Source organism: Gopherus flavomarginatus, chromosome 3, assembly GCF_025201925.1.
Source record: "Gopherus flavomarginatus isolate rGopFla2 chromosome 3, rGopFla2.mat.asm, whole genome shotgun sequence".
Classification (NCBI taxonomy): domain Eukaryota; kingdom Metazoa; phylum Chordata; order Testudines; family Testudinidae; genus Gopherus; species Gopherus flavomarginatus.
In genome coordinates, this window is record NC_066619.1 from 35,204,178 (window position 1) to 35,225,441 (window position 21,264).

Sequence of the window (21,264 nt, forward strand, 5' to 3'; positions counted from 1 at the left end):
AATTTCCATTTTTGCGTGCTAGAATACACCAACCCAGACAACTGGTGCAGTGCACAATAGAATCCTAGGTAGATACTACACTTGATCTTAGCTCATACTATATCCGCGAAATAATGCTACTGAGAACCTTGTGGCCAGCAGCTAAACACACTGCTGGCCCTACGTCTAATGTTTAGAGAAGCAGTGGAAAGACTTTTATATCATCACTGTACTTAGTTCTACAGCAAAAGCAGACAACACCGAAGAGGGCATAAACTTACGGTTGCGGTTCTCAATCTATGGTACAAAAATCTCCAGAAAAGAGAGAAGATTCTAGTAGTAAGGAGGGAGTTCAGGAAGTTATGTGGTCCTCTAAAGCAGAGGTTCTCAACCTTTTTCTTTCTGAGGCCTCCCCCCAACACGCTATAAAAACTCCACAGTCACCTGTGCCGCAATAACTGGTTTTCTGCATATAAAAGCCAGAGCCGGCATTAGGGGGTAGCAAGCAGGGCAATTGCCTGGGAGCCAATGCCACAGGGCCCCCCACAAAGCTACACTGGTCAGGGTTCAGTTTCAGCCTCGGGTGGCAGGGCTCAGGAACCTGGGCTTCAGCCCCATGTGGGGAGGCTTCGGCCTTCTGCCCTGGGCCCCAGCGAGTCTAATGCTGGCCCTGCTTGGAGGCCTCCCTGAAACCTGCTCGAGGCCTGCAGGGGGCCCCAGACCATTGGTTGAGAATTACTGCACTAAATGATCTCTTTCTCTAATGAAATAATCCGCAGAATAAAAGAGTTGAAAAACAACTGATTGAGTCAAATAAGTTTTGGAGTTGAATGGACAGGAGTTCCTCTTCCCATAAACACGCCGTAGACAGAAGGCAAGTAAATGGACAATAGATTCAGATGCCTTAGACTAGAGTCTCTCATACAACATGTGCCTGAAAAATCAAAAGCAGTTTTCCTGACCTTTTGGTTTTTGTTGTTCTCTACAGATAAAATATTATTGCTCTAATAATAGAGGAATGTAAGCACCTCCCTTTTTCAAAGGAAATATTAGGTCAAGAGAATCGGATGGATGAGGGAACTGTTCTTAATCACTATAATAGTAGTAGTAGTTGTAGTGTGGTAGTGTGTAGAGGCAGCAACCAAGGCCAGGAACCCTTTGTGCTATACACTGTACAAACACATTGTAAAACACGGCCCTTGCCCTGAAGAGTTTATTACCTAACAGACAAGAGAGATGGAGAAAAGAGATACTATCAACCCCACTATACAGATGGCAATCTGTGGCACAGAGAAATTAAGTGTCTTGCCCAGACTCATGGGAAGTCTATGCAACAGATGAAAAATGAACTTAGATTATTTCGAGTCCCCTCCCATGTCTTAATCACAAGATCACTCCCTTCCACTATGGCCACGCTAGATTTTAGGAAAGCAATATAATATCATGGGCCACGAGAAGTTCAGCTGGAGAAATGCAGAGGCTTTCAATCTCTGTATTAAGATTCTGAGGAGTTATATTTCTATTGTTACGCTAGATCCTACAACCCCTAATGAATAGGAGCAATGGTACGGGATTTGACTAGAGTCCTACCAATGAACTCCCTTAGGAAATCTATTGTTGAAGTTTGAATCTTTCACAGATTTTAAGGTCAGAAGGGACTATTACGATCATCTAGTCTGACCTGATGCCTAACACAGGCAATAGAATTTTGCCCAGTGATTCCTGCACCAAGCCTGATACCCTGTGGCAGAACAACAGAGATTTTAGAGAGACCTCCAATCTTGATTAAAGATTCCAAGTCTTGGAGAATCCACCACATACCTTGGGGTAAGCTTTATTGTGCACAGAGCAATACCTTTATTTAGATCTTCCTGGATGAACTAGAGAACAACTAGGCTAGAGGTAGCACAGGATCAAAAATGCCTCACAGTGAACCACCGGGGGGAAATATCTGAGTGGAAATAACAGAAGAATTGACAAAAGAATCCTTGGGATTATAAATTTTGCCTTTTATAAGCCAACCCTTCGACTCCACAGTTGTGGGTGGGGCAGCTAACTCGGCAAACGGATCTATCAACCTAGGCATTTATCCATGGCTAAATCACTACTCGAGCCAGGACCACCTACAGTGTCCTGGCATTGTCTGTGTTTGGATTCTTCACCAGTGAAAGAAGCATGTTATTATAGTGCAGCAGTCAGGTTCCTCTAGACGAACCTCTTCAGTATGCTTTTTGGCTAAAACCACATTAGAGATGACCTTCTGAATGTCTCTGGGACCAGATCTTTTAAAGAGAAATTGTTTTTGTTCTGGTTACATCATATCATCAAGGAATACGAACGGAGTCAAGCCAGTAACATTAGAATGTCTCTTGCTGTTAGAATATGTGAATTTAGCACATCATTTAAGGAATTTGTTTTTTATATTCTCTCTGGGACTGGACATTACATTCCATAATACTAAACAGAGTCCCAAGAAAGAGAGGAAAGGTCCTTAGACAAAGTCAGAGCATCTTTCTTGAAAATGACTATAACAAACCAGTGTAGTTGTAACCATGTTAGTCCCAAGATATTAGAGAAACATGGTGAGTGAAGTAATATATTTTATTGGACCAACTTCTGTTGGTGAGAGAGAGAAACTTTTGAGCCACACAGAGCTTTTCTTGAGATCTGAAGAAGAGCTCTGTGAGGCTCAAAAGCTTCTCTCTCACACCAACAGAAGTTGGTTCAATAAAAGATATTACCTCACCCACTTTGTCTCTGTAATAAACAAGAGCAGATATGGAGAAAGTGCTCAGACTTATAGAAGAGGGCTTTTTTCAGTCAATCATTTAGCTATAGTAGGGGGTGGGTATTTTGTCCCATTAACTCAGATACCACCTATAACAACTTCTTTTGTAAAAGCTCAATCCACTTAAGCAATGAGAATTTTCTATTTTCTTAAATATGTCTTGGGAAGTTGGTATATTAATATGTAAGTATGTGACATTAAAATTCACTCACTCTACAGTTACTGCTACTAGTTGTCTCTATATTTCTATAGATGCAAAAAACTGAATGAGTGAGTTCTCATTTTAAATCTTCTGCATATCATGTAATTAGCTGGTTGCTTTAGTTCTAGGGCAGCCTGGCATCTCTTGCTCTTTTGGCGGACTTTGTATGCAGAACATAATTATCCTGGCTTTCACTGTCACCATATAACAAAATCATATTTAAATTATTGTCCACTTTCAGCTCTAGTTCACTGCTATTTAAGCATCTCCAGTCCCACTGAAGACTGTTTTTCAAATGATTTTTCTTTGTCCTTTTCTATCTGAAATACAGAACAATAAATGCCTTCTTTCTTCCCTAATTTTAAAAAGCAACACCCAAAACATGTAACTATCAAACACACGAAGCCTAATTCTGCACCCAAATCCACTTGTGCAGTTACCAGGAGCTGTGCATGCATCTTGGAGAACAAAATTGGGATCAAAGACTTTACTTAAAATTAGCAACTCAATTTGTTCTATCAAAATTGTTCACTCTGGGATAGATTAAGCCCTGCAAAAGGGGTGGCATCTAGCTTTACTGCCGCAGGAAGAACCCTGGGAAGGAATGGTGAACTCGTAGTCACAACTCCTTCCGTGCTCCTCCCTTGCTGTTGAGGGGAAATAACTTAATGTAGTCCTTTACAGGGCGCACCTTACACCATCCACCACGTCTTCACAGTTCCAGTGCACTGGGGAGAGAGAAGCCTAGGCTCTGTCTATTCCCTTACTTTGTGTGTCCCCAACTCACTCCCAAGGGGGAGCAGCAGCCACATGAAGCCTGTTCTCCCTACTATGCCTGGATTTGTAATCCAGGAGAGTCCCTCACATCCATGCAAGGTACAAGAGAATAAGACTTTACTAAATTCCCTCATCCTCTGAGTTTAGAATTGGTAGTCTTTTTATATGCCAATATTGAACTACACCATTCCATCTCTTAAAGCAATAAATGTGCATCCCACTCCTCTACACAATGCAAGACTCAGCTCCCACATGGCAGAACAGCTGCAGAACATTTCTGGTCTTCAAAGTGTTTAACAGATATTGGCATCAGTGCTTCTCTTTAAAGATAAAATAATGTTTTGGCTTTAGGCCCATAGTGCAAGCAAAAACAATGTAGCTTACACTGAAAGTACTTCCAGAAATGCTGAACCCTTCTGATGTGGAAATGAAAATATGCTAACTAAGCTATTGATTTTATTTTTTGGCACTAAAACAGAAATGTCAGAATTAGGTCACAGGACAACAGTTGCTCAGATTAATTACACTAAGGTAGCCTGGTAACATTCCATGCAGTTAGAGAACACAGCCAGATGCAACCTCTGTGTTATTATAGTGTGAAATGTCATGCAATCTAGTAAATTATCTAGTTATTAAAGGTCAAAACATAAAAGGCAGAGGATTTGTCAAACAGTTTCTAATCTTTTTTAATTGCTATAGTATCTAAATTTCATGATTGCTACTTCAGGAGGGGACACATTTGCTGTCCCTAGCAGGGACAGGAAGGAGTCACTTCTTGAAAGTTAGGAACATAGGGATTGCCATATTGGATTACCCAGCGGTTCTCAAACTGTGGGTCAGGACCCCAAAATGGGTTGTAACTCTGTTTTAATGCAGTCACCAGGGCTGGAGTTAGACTTGCTGGGGCCCAGGACTGAAACCTGATCCCACTGCCAGGGCTGAAGCCCAAGCCCAAGGTTTGAAGCCCTGGATGGCATGGAAAAGGTTAGAGGCCCCCCACCCGGGGCTGAAGCCCTTGGGCTTTCACTTCCGCCCACCCCCCGCCCGGTGCGGTGGGGCTTGGGCGGGGTTTAGGCAGGCTCAGGCTCCTGGTATCCTGTAGTAATTTTTGTTGTCATAACGGGGTCTCAATTCAGTGAAGTTTGAGAACCCCTGGATCAGACCCATGGTCTATATAGCCAGTATGATGCCTCAGAGAACGGTGCAAAACCCCCACAGTAGTCAGTTATAGGATAATCTGCCTCCATAAAGGTCTGATCCTAATTCCTCAAAGTTAGAGACTGCCTTAAACCCTGAATTATTATCTCATCCAAAATTCTTTGTTTGTATTTTGACAGGCTGGATCACAGAAACCCTCTTGGGAGCTGCCACCTGATGTGCCAAGATTACTTCTACCCCTGCCTTCCCTGCCCTATCACCTTAGGACTTCAGTGCCCTGCCTGGCTTGAGCCAGACTCACTAGCCTGCTGCAAACCCAGACCCAGGTCTGAATCACGTCCCCTAACTGCTGTAGTTTTACCTGAAAGCAGCTAACAGAAGTGTTCTTGTCTTTTAACACTCAAATGCCCAAATCCCAATGGGGTCTAAAACCCAAATAAATCCATTTTACCCTGTAATAAACTTATACAGGGTAAACTCATAAATTGTTCACCCTCTGTAACACAGACAGAGAGATATGCATGGCTGTTTATTAACACATACTCTGGGTTAATTAATAAGTAAAAAGTGATTTTATTAAATACAGAAAGTAGGATTTAAGTGGTTCCAAGTAGTAACAGACAGAAAAAAGTAAGTCACCATGCAAAGTAAAACAAAACATGCAAATCTGTCTAATCAAACTGAATAAAGATAATCTCACCCTCAGAGATACTTCAGTAAGTTTTTCCCTCAGACTGGACACTTTCCAGGCCTGGGCACAATTCTTTCCCCTGGTACAGCTCTTGTTCCAGCTCAGGTGGTAGCTACGGGGTTCCTCATGATGGCTATCCCCTTTGTTCTGTTCCACCCACTTATATATCTTTTACATAAGGCAGGAATCCTTTGTCCCTCTGGGTTCTCACCCCTTCCCCCCCCCCAGTGGAAAAGCACTAGGTTAAAGATGGATTCCAGTTTAGGTGACATGATGCCATGTCACTGTAAGACCCCAAGCCTTCATTCCTCCCAGCCTGACTCACGGAAGGCCTGCCTGCAAACAGAACCATCCACAGTCAATTGTCCTGGTTGATGGGAGCCATCAAGCTTCCAAACTACCATTAATGGCCCATACTTTGCATAATTACGATAGGCCCTCAAAGTTATATTTCATATTTCTAGTTTTAGATACAAGAGTGATGCATTTATACAAACAGGATGACCACACTCAGTAGATTACAAGCTTTGTAATGATACCTTACAAGAGACCTTTTGCGTGAAGCATATTCATTACATTATATTCACTCATTAGCATATTTTTATTAAATCATACAGAGTGCAACGTCACATGTATTAATTGTTATAACTCCGGATATTCTTGTTCTCTGTACCTGTCCAACCCCTCTTGAATGTTACTAATTTCTTGGCCTCAATGATATCCTGTGGCAGTGAGTTCTACGATCTAATTATGTACTGACTATTTCCCTTTATCAGTTTTGAAGTTGCTACCTCTCAATGCTAATTATTGGTATTACAGTAGCGCCCAGGACCCCATTGTGCTAGGTGCTGTACCAATGCAGAACAAATATATAGTCCCTGTCCCAAAAAGCTTACAATCTTGCATATATGCTCAAGAAAGGAAGTTCTGTTTCTCTGAGAGATTTCTGGGGATAATAGTGAGTGATTACATAACAGTGTTCTTCTGTTCTGATGGCTAAGTGCCCTGAGCACTAGCTGAGTAATTTATCCAGTGTCTGGCTAAGACTGGGGCTCTGAGGAAGTTTACTCACCAGAGGCTCACTACCAAAGGCTCATTCCAGGCGAAAACAAAAAAGCTAATAGAAACAGACTGGGGACTCAATCACAATAAATAAGGGAGATTACTATTGACTCCACAGAATGAGAGTGTGCGCCTACCACTTATTACTCATGTTGGCAGAGTTTACTTTTGATTCTCTGCTGCTCATGGATGCTAAGCTAGCAGCTGTGCCCAGGAGCAGTTTTTTCCCATCTGCACTTGTTGAGAAGGGTGCAACCTCTGCTTTTGGATGCAGATGTCACTGCAATTTATCCCTGCCTTCTCCATGTTGGGATTAGATTACTGCAATATACTCTGTGTGGGACTACAATTTGAAACCCTCCAGAAATTGAACTGAAAGAATTCATCCTGTGTGCTAAGAAACTTCTTTTTCTTTCAGCTGCGGAACAGTCAAGTGCTTTTTGTATTGACACTGCTGGCATTGGCATTTGTCCTATAATGTCTTTTTACAGGTGGATTGGTGGTAGACAAAGATGTTGTGGGATCTGTATGGCACAAATGTAGGTGCCCACTTTTGAGAGTGTTTATGGAATAGTATTTAGTGAATAACAGAGAACACCCATCAGGGCTGGATTGTGATAGAACTGTGCAAACACACTAAAAGACAGCGCCAACCCCAAAGAGCTTACACTCTAACTAAGACAAGATATCAGAAGGAACTGAGGCAGAAGAATGAAGGAAAAGGTACTAAGAACATGTTTTTACATAGGCCAGATGTGTGCATGACTAGATGGTTTTAAGATGTTTGGTTTTGATCTTGAGGTTCATAAAAAAATTAATCAATTATGAGACATATCAGAAGTTTCTAATATTAACTACATAGATCCAAGCTACACAGCTGTGTGCTCTCAGTCTTCAGAATATAAGACCCTTCAGTAAAAGGTAGTGTAAATCTTCTTTAGTCTAGAAAGAAAAATAAATGTTAATTTTCTAATCATAAAGATGGTTTTCCCTTTCATGCAACTAGTTCTTCAGGGTGTTGATTGTTTGTTTTGACACATTAAAAACTTTTAAAAGCCTGGTTCATTTTCACTCATTTCATGACTGTCCAACATTTGTGGTGCCAGCTCAAGAAGAGAGAACAAGTAGGAAACAAATGTTTCTACTTCTATTTCTCAAGCTCAAGATGCTCTTAACAGCACTACATCAAAAAAGTGTAAAAATTCAATTATAAATTCATAAGCATCCCAGACTCTCACTACATGTCCTATAAGCACTTGTTGAAAGGCAGCCCATAGAGCACAATGAAAAACTCCACTTTCCTACAAACCCCAATAAATAAGTTTATTTCTGTAACCTAGAGTAACTCAGTTCACTGCTAATAAACACATTCTCATAGTAAACTCTCAGGACCTCTTTTATAACCTCATCCCTATCAGGGATGGACCCTGGGCCACCCACAGGTGCATCCCATACAAGAGGGCAGCACATAGCCTCTCCGTTCTTAGGGAAATGATCAGATAATTATCTGCATGTGAAGTTCTTCTCTTTAGAGAAAATGTGTTTTCAGCTAGAATGCTCTGTTGGAAAACTTCCAGCACTATTCATCAGAACTCAACCAAAGTGATTCTGTTAGATTAATTTATAACAAAAATGTTATGATCTACAGATTTATTTACAAATGTTGTTTTATTTTCTTCCTTTACCTTGTGGCTGCAGGTTTGTTCTCTGAAACAGTCATTCAGACTGTAATAGAAGGAGAGTCTCTAAATCTATCCCTAGCAACTCCAGAGTATATACAGAATGCTTGAGGTAATCTGTAAAGATAAATATTAGCCCTAAGTCTATTACACAAATGTTAGTCTGTTGGTAGTGACTAACTTGTACTAAAACCTCTAAAATAATACTCTCCCATTCTGCATAAGAGGCTATGGTAGTATCCTCATTAATACAGAAAATCTATTTGTTAGAAGCTGTTATCTATGGAAATAAACTTGGGCTTTTATGCAATATTCATGTGCAACTAACTCTTTTGCTGATGCTTTTGTAAAGGTTTGTGTATACTGAACAGTGCTAGATATTAAGATTACCAGTCACAGAAACCAAGAATTTGAGTAACCCAAATACACCTAAGTATATGCATAATGGAGGGAAACACAGTTTTGGAAAGTAAAGAGATTGCCCTTTAAACATTCAAAGGGATCATAATAAACTGTGAGAACATGGGGGGGGCGAGGGGGAGAAATCCTTGATTAGGTTGTTTTACAATGCTGATTAATACTAATTTGAGATATGCTTCTACTTTTATATAGAAAGCAACAAAAGGGTCAGATCTCTTTTGCAGAATGTGATGCAATCTTTTTAACATGAGATACTGTGGAATTCAGCTTTACTGCTCATTCTACTACAGGTAAACCCCAGATTTTATGAAGGTCTCCAAAACCCTTCTAATATAGTTTTGAACAAACTAATGTTGATGTTGTAAGACTTTAGAAGTGAGGGAATAAATTTCAGATAACTTGAGTTTTGAATCAGCATTTGGAAAAATTGGGATTTATTTGTAATTACTTTCTAAAGGTAACCTTTTATTTGCCTCTTGCTTAAAATGGAGATAATGATATTGACCTCCTTTGTAAAGCGCTTTGAGACCTATTGTGAGGTCTGAGGCCTTTTTCTGCAGCCACATTAGGACAGCAGCAGCCGTGAGCTAAAAAGCAGAAAGTCAGTCTCACATTCCATCTAAATTACATTAAAACAATGAAATATCAGGCTGTTAAGAAGGCACTTCTGTTCTAAAAGTACCCACCATCACCAGATTTAAACATCTTCATTTTTTTTTTTTAAGAAAACTTTCTTTGACAGCATTCTGTCTGGCAAGGAATCACTTACCAACAGTTGTGATTGTGAAATCAATACTACTTTATTGTTTTGACTTTATGGTCCCTACTTCTCTATTGTTTATCTGTATAGTCTCTGGTTCTTTAATTGTTTCTGTCTGTTGCATAACTAATAATGCAAGATTTAAATCAACTAAGGTGGCAGGGTATGATTGTTAAAGAATTGTTTTGCAATATATTAGGACTGGTCAAAGAATTATTTTGTAATACTTTAACCAAATGATTGGTCAGGATAAAGCTAAGTATAATGCCAACAGACCCGGTCATTGTCAGACGGAATCGAACTGGGGACCTCTGGAGCTTAGTGCATGAGCCTCTACAGCATAAGCTAAAAGCCAAATGGCTCTTAGGTAAGACTGTAGAACAGTCTCATTTTATATCTCTCTCTAAGCAGTCTCAGTGCCACTAGATAGGACAGAATACCACACCCAGAAGGTGTGTGGGTTACATACTTCCCCTAGCTGAGGAAGCACATCCCTAACTTCAGAGACTTCCCAGCTGAAATCCTGGATGAGCCCCTACTTGTAATGCAAACAGACCTCAGTTGTCTGTGGGTGGGATCAAACCTGGGACCTCTAGAGCATAGTGCATGAGCCTGTACTGCATGAGCTAAAAGCCAACTGGCAGTTAGCTAAGGCTGTAGAGAAGACTTATTTTATATCTCTCACTCTAAGCAGTCTCGGTGCCACATAAGCAGGACTCAAGTTTCACTATATAAACTGGGGTCCAAAAAGGAGACTGGGGGGAAAGAAAGGAAAAGGAAAAAAAGAATAAAAAGAAAAGACCTAGAAGAAGAAGAACTCACCTCCAAGACACAGCCCAAGATCAGAGCTGCTAAAATCATATGCACGACCGTGACACGCAGCAACCAGGACCTAGATGAGACTGACCTTGCATGGCCAACAGGGAAAGTCCTCCTGTGTAATCAGGATTGGTGAGCATAGCATTGTATGCTTCCCATGTGTATTCTGCTTGGTGATTGTTAATAAATAGAGGTTGAGGATATTACTGTGTAAGGCTCTTTAACCAGGACAAGGCCCTGCAAATCCATAGAAGATTATGCCCTGAGCCCTAGGAATTGGGTAAAGGTAGGTGCCTTTTGCCCCAAGCCCTAGAACCTGGGTAAGATGGTGGGGGGCCTAAATTAACTGGGTTATGACACAAAAGAGTAGAGATGAGATGCCCTAGCGCAGTGGTGGGCCGCATGCGGCCCATCAGGGTAATCTGCTGGCGGGCTACAGACAGTTTTACATTGATCGTCTGCAGGCACAGCCACCTGCAGCTCCCAGTGGCTGCTGTTCCCGGTGGCAAACTGCAGCCACTGGGAGCCGCAGGCGGTCATGCCTGCGGATGGTCCATGTAAACAAACTGTCTCGCAGCCCAACAGCAGATTATCTGGCAGGACGCAGGTTTCCCACCACTTCTCTAGAGCGTGCAAGTAACATTATGATTAGGAAATGCTATACAAGAGTTGGGTAATAGTACTGTATTATACTGATAAGTAACCCCTGTGAGGATCAGATTAGAAATAACCTATTTTTCTAAAGTTTGTGAAGTAGGAAAGATTTTTTTATCACAATTTCTTTGCAGATTAGTAAAAATTACAGTCTGGAAATTAGAACTAGATTGCCATGATGTGGCTTTAAAGTGCTAAGTAGAACTTCACCATCCTTATAAAATTGAGACTTTGCCTCTATGCATGTGTCGGATTGCTAAAACAAAGCAAGTAATTTTCCACTAGAAGATAGGAATACCTAGATATTTGATGACAACAGCTACTGTATGGTTAAACCTAATACCATATCTTTTTTATAGAGGAAGATCCTGATGCAGTAGTGTAAAACACTTTCATGTCTCACACTATAAAACAGATACTGGAATTAAAGCAAGTTTTTGCTATGACTTCAATATTGTGGTTATCTGCATATACATTAACTGCTGTTATAAATTCAACATACTAAATTATCATAGTGGTATCTGAAACATAACTGTTTCCTCCAAGTTTAGGGAAATACATGTACACATTGACAAATGTAAAAAGTGACAGAGTCCTGTGGCACCTTATAGACTGACAGATATATTGGAGCATAAGCTTTCGTGGGTGAATACCCACTTTGTCAGATGCATGTAGTGGAAATTTCCAGAGGCAGGTATAAATATGCAGGCAAAAATCAGTCTAGAGATAATGAGGTTAGTTCAATCAGGGAGGATGAGGCTCTCTTCTAGCAGCTGAAGTATGAATACCAAAGGAGGAGAAACTGCTTTTGTAGTTGGCTAGCCATTCAGAGTCTTTGTTTAATCCTGAGCTGATAGTGTCAAATTTGCAAATGAACTGAAGCTCAGCAGTTTCTCTTTGAAGTCTGGTCCTGAAGTTTCTTTGCTGCAGGATGGCTACCTTTAAATCTGCTATTGTGTGTCCAAGGAGGTTGAAGTGTTCTCCTACAAGTTTTTGTATATTGCCGTTCCTAATATCTGACTTGTGTCCATTTATCCTTTTACGTAGCGATTGTCCAGTTTGGCCAATGTACATGGCAGAGAAGCATTGCTGGCACATGATGGTATATATTACATTGGTGGACGTGCAGGTGAATGAAGCCACAACATCATCAGTTCATTCACCTGCATGTCCACCTATGTAATATATGCCATCATGTGCAGTCGTTAGCCTTTCCGGTAGTGTTCCCACATGCCTGTGGTATTCTTTTATACTTATGCACACCCAATACCACACATTTATATAATTGAACTGTTTATTTTCTAACCTGACTTCACCTTTTTTACATGGGAAATGTTTTGGTAGCTCTCCGTTACTGTAAGACAAACATAACCAGCAGTGATACCAATTGAAATAAAGGCTCAGATGGTTTCCACTCCCTGCCCATTCATGGACAGTCTTCCCAGGTCCTGAGCAGAAACAGGAGTGAGGGAGCTAGTGGGCTAATAACACTGTACCCCACTTCCTAGAATCCTATGGAAGGCTCCGCAGGGAAGAGGAGTGAAAGCTGGACAGGCCATGAAATCATCATCCCTTCATTCAGATTCCTCAGACAAAGGTAGCACAACCTAGGAAGGCATTATCTTGTCCTGAGCCCTCCTCTGCGCAGGGGTATCTCAGATGCCTGGGGCAGCTGCACATAGGGAAGGCTCTGACAGCATGGCTACAATAGAGCCATACTGCTAGGGAGCAGCACATGCCCCTGCAGGCTTTGGTGCTTATGAGAATTAATTATGGATAATTTCACAAGGTCTTCTCACAGAGTTCTCCTGCACCCCCTTCTGCAGGTTCTCTTCTTGGAGACTGCTCTCTAGGCCAAACATTTTAACATACTGCAAGGAAAAGATTCTGTTTTTGCTTGTCATAGTCACTGAATAAGTTACAAGAGCTATATTCCCTGAAAATAACAAATGCCTCAAGGGGAAAAGCCATTAACAATATTTTATGTACCTTTACATTAAACAAAATAAGCTTTCATTCAAATCCAGAGCTACATCCAGACAAAACTTCTTGTTTCTCTTTATTAAAAAAGAGAAAACAGCAAAAACCCAAGATTTCCCCCATATTTTAAATGATTTTAATATGGTCTGATCAGGTCTAACACTGAATTCAAAGCTAGGTCTATGTATGTTGAGCAGCATTTGGCCCCAAGTGTGCTCCTGTAGAGATCCCCATGCTTCCTTTTATTTAATAAACAAATAACCAAACAAACAAACAAAAACTTGGCTTCTGGAACTCATTAATAGGATCCAGAGTTTCCATCTACTGCATAGATAATGCACCTAATTTTGTTCTCACACTGGTGTAAATCAACAGCCAGTGGAGTTGCTGAGAGAAGACTCAGATATGATATGATATTTACAATGAGATAATATATTTACAGTGAGAAGTAAGACTACTCCAAAAAAAATTACAGGGAAAGTAAATTTTGGGGAAGTTCTGTGGCCTGTGTTATACAAGAGGTCAGACTAGATTATCACAATGGTCCCTTCTGGCCTTGGTATCTATGAAATGATTGACTCACATGATATAAAACTTCAATAGCAGAGTTCACATTAATGCAACAAAAGTACAGAAGACACCTATTGAATTTCTTTTGCAGAGACACATCTGCTTGCTATAGTAGACATACTAAAAGTAATACAGTATAATAATTAACAGTGATATTTCCAGTTTTCATAAACAGTGACCAAGCCTTCCTTTCAGTTGTATACCTTTTTTCTGGGAGGAATTTTGGCTTTTTGGTTTAGGCACTAGATAAGGACTCAAAATTGAGACTACTTTCCTAGCTATCATAGAAATCTCTCTGACTCCAAGTCATAGAATCAAAGGACTGGAAGGGATCGCAAGAGGTCACCTAGTACAGTTCCCTGCACTCATGGCAGAACTAAATATTATCTAGATCATCCCTGACAGGTGTTCGTCTATCCGGCTCTTAAAAATCTCCAGTGAGGGAGACTCCACTGTCCTCAATCTCTAAACCAAGGATAATGGTTCTCTACATTACAAAGGTGTTGCAAGGATAAATTCATTATGAGATGCTCCAAAACTACAGTAAAAAAAAAAAAAAAAGCAATGTTAGGAACCATTAGGAAAGGGATAGAGCTATACAACAGAAAATAATGTTATTACATAAACCCATCATATGCCAGCACCTTAAATACTGTGTGCAGTTCTGGCTGCCTCATTTCAAAAAAAGATATATTAGAAGTGGAAAAGATGCAGAGAAGGGAAACAAAAATAATAAGCGGTATGGAACAGCTTCCATATGAGGAGAAATTAAAAACACTGGGACTGTTCAGTTTAAAAAAGAGACATGGATATGATAGAGGTCTACAAAATCACGAATGGTATGGGGAAAATGAATAGGGAAATATTAGCTACCCCTTTATATAACACAAGATGCAGGGGTCACCTGATGAAATTAATAGGCAGCAGGTTTAAAACAAACAAAAAGAAGTGCTTCTCCACACAATGCATGATCAACCTGTGGAACTCATTGCCAGGGGATGTTGGGAACGCCAGAAGTATAACTTAAAAAAAAAATTAGATTAGTTCCTGGAGGATAGGTCCATCAGTGGCTATTAGCCAATTCCAGGCTCCACTTGTCCCTAGACAGCCAGAAGCTGTGATAGAATGACGGGATGGATCACTTGAAATTGCCCTGTTCTGTTCATTCACTCAGAAGCATCTGGCATTGGCCACTGTTAGAGACAGGATGCTGCGATAGATGGACCACTGGTCTGATCTCGTATTGCTGTTCTTAGTTCTTACAATGATGGGAGCCATATGTACCTAGACATTTCTTTACTCATCTTCAGCAGCTGCTTTTCCTAAATGCAATTTTATATAAAAAAATGTTTTAAAAGAGTGCAAGAAGTTTCAAAAAGCACTGGCAAGGTTTGAAAGCTTCTGTGGTGGGATGTTGAGTTAACAGGTCTCTGTTTTAGAAGGTCAGGTCCTTTGTGGCACTTTACAATTCCAAATTCCTCCTTGCACTGCTTTCTCCATCAACACTACTGTGCTTTGACTACGTGCACACAAGTCAAGAGTAAGGGTCTAAACTATGGCTCTTTAAAGCTCTTTGAAATGTGGGCTTTTCACAACAGAATGTTAGTGAATTATTCTTGACTGCTAGTACAAAGAGCAGAAGCAGAGCAATATAATGGTAAATTAGGAGCAGAGCCCCAAAATGAGGGAGCACGTGAGTCTTGGGGAGAAGATAAGCTTTTGGAGGCAGGAACTAGGGGAGGAGGAGAAAAAGATGGCAGAAACAATATTATGTGCCAAACTGTTGCTAAATGACACTGACAGCGCAAAAGCTGGGAAGGAGTTTTGCTTCATTAGCTTTTGACATTTTAAAGCATGTCTAACCTTTAATCTAAAGTAAATCTTCTGTTTATCCAATCTTTCCCCACTATAACACTTAGTTATTTTGTGTACAATGAAAAGCAAATACTAAATGAGTTTGCAAGTAAATAACCCTCACCAGCAGTGTGCACAGCATATATGAAATATGCTTTATCTGTAAATCCTTCACCTACCACAATTCAAGAAGAAAGGTGGCCTTGTGATTAAGGTACTTGACTACCATTTAGTAGGCCCCAGTTCAAATCCTGGATTTACTACATATTCTTTTTGAGAATGTGGGCAAGTTATTTAACACTTCTGAATCTCAGTTAAGCTTTTGGAGGCAGGAACTGTCTCTCAAGCCTAGACAACACTAGAAAAGCTTGTCTAGTATAGCTAAACTGGCAAACTGTCCAAGTGTAGACACAGCTTATACCAGAACAAGAGTGCTTTAGCTGGTATAGCTTATACCAACTCAAGTGAATAAGCTATACCAGCAAAAGCATGTTTTTGCTTGTATAACTGTGTCTATACTATGGCTTTTGCCAATATAGAAATGTTATAAAATAAACAAATAAATCACACCAAGTGACATTGCTATACTGGAAAAAGTTTCTAGCACTGACCTGACCTTGTCTCTTATTGTGTTGTTTGTAAACTGACTAGCACAACGGAGCTGTAGGGAGTAGACCTCAATATTGATGTAAAAATAGTTACTAAAATATTTATTAAAATTTTTGCTTGTTATAATCATAAACGACTCTTTATCAGACTCCGAAAGACAAGAGTCACCTCTCTAAGGACTGGTAAAAGGAAAGACAATGCCATCTTTAATAACCATTATGTTTAGAGACTCTCTAAGAGTCATTTAAATTAAACAGGCTATTTAACAGCAAAAGCATTTTATACAGGAAATACGAGTGCTGGACTCATTTGAAACAGAATTTCAAGTCCTATTCAATCCTGAAGGGATTTGGAGACAGTGACTATGCATGTTAATCATACAGAAGGCTATTTATTCAAACTATTGAGCTGAGATTAAAATTAATTGATCTTGTATCATCTTGGTGAATGGAGAGTTTCACGTGTAATTCTTGCACACTGAGATGAGAACAAATGATCCATTAAAGATTAAATACCCTTAACATCAACATGTGTTAGGGAAACACATTTGCCCTAAAGGTAGAGGGTGAAGAAAGGAAATCTGGTATTTTATCACCGGTAACTGCTGATACCAAAAAGGTCAAACCTCCTTAATGATGTTTACAATGATGTGGGAATGTATGAATCTACATTAAAGTGGGATCTTCTGCCGTGTATATTTCATAAATATAAGTCAATAGACAAAAATCTAGCTAATTAAAAATGCAACTTACTGGACCGTATATTTGTTTTCCAGGAAGTAAAACAATTAAAACACTCATCTATTATGCCAGTTCAGAAGAAAGACCATGATCCGTACATGTATATCTTTACTCACATAAAGTGGTCCATGGAAGTCACTGAAACTACTTGTGAGTGTAATTCCATGTGTGCGTGTTTAGATTGGGTCCAAAATCATATTAAAACCTATATACATATACTACACTTCATTAACATAAAATAATATTCAGAAAGAAAAAACGGTGACAAACCTGAGTCCCAATCCTGCAACCCCAAAATATGTTGAATTCCGGTCAATGTCAGAGATTTGCAGGACCTGGCTCATAAAGACAGTCCCACAGCAAAAATATCTTTTGAAGAGAAGTCCATTTTGTGTGCTTCATTTTTAGTCATTAATATAAATCAACTTCTGCTGGGATCTTACTAATATAAGATCTAATCCTTTGCAGCTAATACATATTTTTTTTAAAACCATCAAAGAATTTCCTAACACAGAAGTCTGAAAACTTCTTAACTTTTAAATATAGTTTCAATGCTCTTTATAGACTTCTTACATCTATACTGTGTGTCTTAGTATAAAATATGTGTTTCACACCAGTGCTTTCTCTAAAGAAACCACTTTCACAGAGAGGCTTCAAAACTCAAGGGATTTTCAAGTGTGCTCAGCATGGGCCCAACTCTACCATTATTGCAGTAAATGACAAAATTCTCATAAACTTCCATAGCACTTGGGCCAAAGTGAGCACTTCTGAAAATCACACTACAGAACTATACCTAAAAGTAACAACCACTCCCAACTGTAACTGGGATTTCTTGTCATGAAAACCTGTGAGAACACCATCTGGGACTGCATACCACAGGTCAAGCTACCATGTTGCAATATAAGCCCCATATATAATGCAGAATGCATGAAAATAGTTCTCGAGGGAACACTACCAAATATCTGAAGTACTGCACATTTATTTTAAAAGAAAATTGTATTGTCTTTACAAAGACCCACTATCTCTTAATCCCAGATAATTAAGACATCTATACATTCATGGGGCTTCTGAAATGATGAGCACCCTCAACTTCCAAGGAGAATTCCACTGCAATTCACTCATGGGCTATGGGGTTCCAGAAAGCTGTGGCTCTGCTACAATGCACGCTTCTACAGCTACTTAATGTATCACTCTCTAAATGGCTATTTCAAACTGCCAAATCACATCCACTGTTAGAATATAGGTAGTAAGAAAAACTACAGCCCTTGATGCTGTTATGTATTATAATGAGAAGTAAAAGATTTGAGATTTTAGTTGCACTGTTACTTAGGTAACCAGACAGCAAATGTAAAAAATTAGGATGGGGGTGGGGGCTAATAGGAGCTTATATAAGAAAAAGACCTGAAAATTGTGACTGTCCCTATAAAATCGGGACATCTGGTCACCCTTCTTACTTTTAATGATTGCATAAGGGCCTGGACTTTAAAGTTCTTTGTCTAGAAGAATTGCAGGTGCTCAGGCATGAGAGGTCTCAAATTTAAGGGCTACTTCTGAACATTTTGATCACTACTTTAAAAGTGAACTTAAAAAAAAGGGCGGAGGGGGGAGTCTTGCTTGTGTCTTTTATTTATCTTCTGTAATGTAGCATGACCCCTTACAGTTTTTAAAAGGAAAGGGAAGCCTTTTTTCTAATTTTTTTTTTTATTACAGAGATGGGACATGTCAAGTTTTCCAGGGGGGTCCTCCTGAGGACTGCAGACCTCAGTGAAATAGAGACATCACAATAGACTAAAACCTGAGCCGGACGTTTCTTTGCCCTCGGTTGAAAGGGAAGAGATGTTGACTCTTTCACAAAAAGCGTTTATCCTGTTTGTCAGGAGCTTAAGTTAAACCAGTCTTAACAAAAAGTAGTAAAAAAAATTGACTGAACACCAACTCCCCTTCTACTGAGGGACAGGGCAGCTGCAGCTCATATTTTCAGCTTTGCTCCTGCAAGCCCTTAGGTATGTGCCGAATTCCTCACTCTTGGCACTACTCTCATGAATAAAGTTATGTGAAAATGTAAAGGGTCTCTCTTGTGGTATCACTGTCCCCCTAACTCTCCAGACAGTCCTCCAACCAACAAAACAAAAACAAAACCAGAAATCAATGCCTAATATTTCAGGAGACAAAAAAAAAATGAGCAGGAAAAAAATCTTTAAACAACAAAGCTTTTAAGGTTTTTGTTATGCACCGTAAGGAAATAGAACAAGCAATGTCCTCTGGTATACAACTTTAATGTGCTGCTAAATCTTCAATCCACTGTAAGCAAATAATAAACAAAGAAAGAGTTTAAAAGTTCAGCACTTATTTTAAGGCCTGACATTTCTGAAATCCCAATTCAGACCTCTGATCCTGCATTTCTCCTTCCAAAGAACGGAGGTTTGGGCCACTGATTACGAACAAGCCCACACAACCCTTCCCGGTGGGCTAGCGCTGGCTTAAAACGGATACGAAGTGAAGGAAGTGCCTGTCAAATGAGTCTGACTTCGATTGCAGGTCCGCACACAAACACCCAGTAAGCACAGCGCGCCTGGGGCACTGAGCCCCCGCAATCACTGTAGCTGGGGAGCAGCGGAAAGCGCTCGCCCCGGCAGGCAGAATGTGGCCCGAAGTGCCTGGTGCTCGGGGCCTTTCCCCTCTGCTACAGTGCAGCGCTCGCCGGAGCCCACGCGCTTGTCGGCTCCAGCTGTCGGGCTGCGAGTGGCCCCGGCCCCGCACGGGGAGCGGAGCCGGAGGGTCCCGCCCGCCCAGCAGAGCGCTGGCCAGGCCGGGCAGGTGCTCGCAGCCGCGGTGGCAGGCCCCGCCGAGCCCACCGCAAAGCGGCCGGAGAGGGGCGGGGCAGCATTTCTCCGGCGCCCGGCAGCAGCCCAGCCCCGCCTGACGAGCAGGGGCCGGGAGGCCCGGCCAGGGGTCTCTGCAGCCTACCTGCGAGAGCCCGTAGGCCAAGGGCGAGCAGCAGGAGCAGGGCGCTGGCGAGGCCGCCGCCGGGACTCCTCCAGCCCGGGGCCATGCCGCCTGCGCTGGCCGCCCGCTCCAGCTCCGGCGAAGGAGGCAGCAGCGGCCCCGGGGCGCACGGCCGCAGCGCAGCCCCGCCCGAGCAGCAGCTGTCGCGCTGGCTCCGGTCGGGTTACACTTGGGGGAGTGGGGGGGGCGCAGGCTGCTCCCGGGGCGGGGCTTCGGGGTGCCTGGCCCTGGGGAGAAGAGGCTACAAGGCAGCTCCCAGCCCGCATTCCCTGCTACCTGCGCCCGTTGCTGGCCCCCCAGCCGCTGCGCCACTCACTGTGCCCTCTGTGACTCATCACCCCCCCCCCCCCGCCTTCCCAGCTTCTCCCCGTTATCACCCAAACCCATTTAAAAACAGTTGTTTGGATCATTTTAAATTGGATTTTTAAAAGTGCTTAAGTGGCTTAGACATTTAAGTCCAGAGCCACTTAGGTAACTAGGTGCCAGTTTTGGGTGCCTAAAACTGCAATCCACAAAACGCCCATTTGGCTCATGTCTAACCCTGTAGGCTGTTCCAGGCAGGGCCTCCCAGAGGATTCAGGGGATGGGAGTCTCCCTTAGTGGGGTTGGGAAGGCGGTAGGTGGTGCTGGATATTGCTCTTTTCATGTGATCCCTCCCCCATAGAAAAGATAACAGCTTGGCTCTTTGTGTTAAATAGCTGTCTGCAAGCCTCAAACTAATGAATGAGCTTTAGGGTAGGGTAGGCTGTGCCTCCCCAAACAGCCTGGCCCTGCCCCTATCCAACCCCCATCCGCTGCCTGTCCCCCGACTGCCCCCCTCAAAACCCCCGACCCATCCTGCTCCTTGTCCCCTCACTGCCCCCCACCGAGACCTCCTCCCCAACCACCACCCTGGGACTCACCCCCTATCTTTCCCCAATCATTGTATAGGGAGCTAGGCACCCGAGTCAGGCTTTGTGGATCCCAGTGTTGCACCTGTGACTTTTTAGGCACCTAGAAAGTCAGGCACTGCCACACTGAGTGTTGCAACACCTAAATCCCTTTGCGGATCTGGGCCTTGATTCCCATTGACTTTCAATGGAAGTTGGGTGCCCAACTTAGTCAGGCCCTTTTGAAAATTGTACTCTTTATAACCAGAACAATATTCGCTTAAACCTTGTAAGCTATATATGTAGAAAAAAATAAAGTGCTTGACTTCCATCAACTTTTTGGTGTATACAGTTACAACAGGTCATTCCAACATGTTGGTCATTGTTTGGTACCAGATTTTGTTTGTGTTCACCATTGCAAGATGAAAGAAAGGTATGCTGTCTATAAGAAGCCAGAAGCCAAACTCCCCCACAGAAATTACTTATCTTCATTTTTCAGGTACAAAAAAGTATTGAGCAATTTCCTCTCCTGCATGTTGCTCTACCAAAATCCTAGACCTGCTCAGAATTCTTGACTAATGCTCCTGTACCTATGGTACCATCTGCAGGAAAAACTCAACAACACCTTCAGAAATTATTGTGATTGA

The 21,264-nt window shown here is 41.6% G+C and overlaps 1 protein-coding gene across 2 annotated transcripts in view; it reads right to left on the minus strand.

Moving 5' to 3' along the window:
* LOC127047925 (chondroitin sulfate proteoglycan 4-like) overlaps nucleotides 1-19,800 on the minus strand; it is a 63,539-nt gene extending 43,739 nt beyond the window's left edge. For both annotated transcript variants that reach the window (XM_050946853.1, XM_050946852.1), the window contains exon 1: nucleotides 19,710-19,800. In XM_050946853.1, the coding sequence (XP_050802810.1) occupies nucleotides 19,710-19,794 (85 nt within the window). In that variant the 5' untranslated portion in view covers nucleotides 19,795-19,800. The remainder of the gene's footprint in view (nucleotides 1-19,709) is intronic.
* Between the last annotated feature and the right edge of the window lie 1,464 nt (nucleotides 19,801-21,264).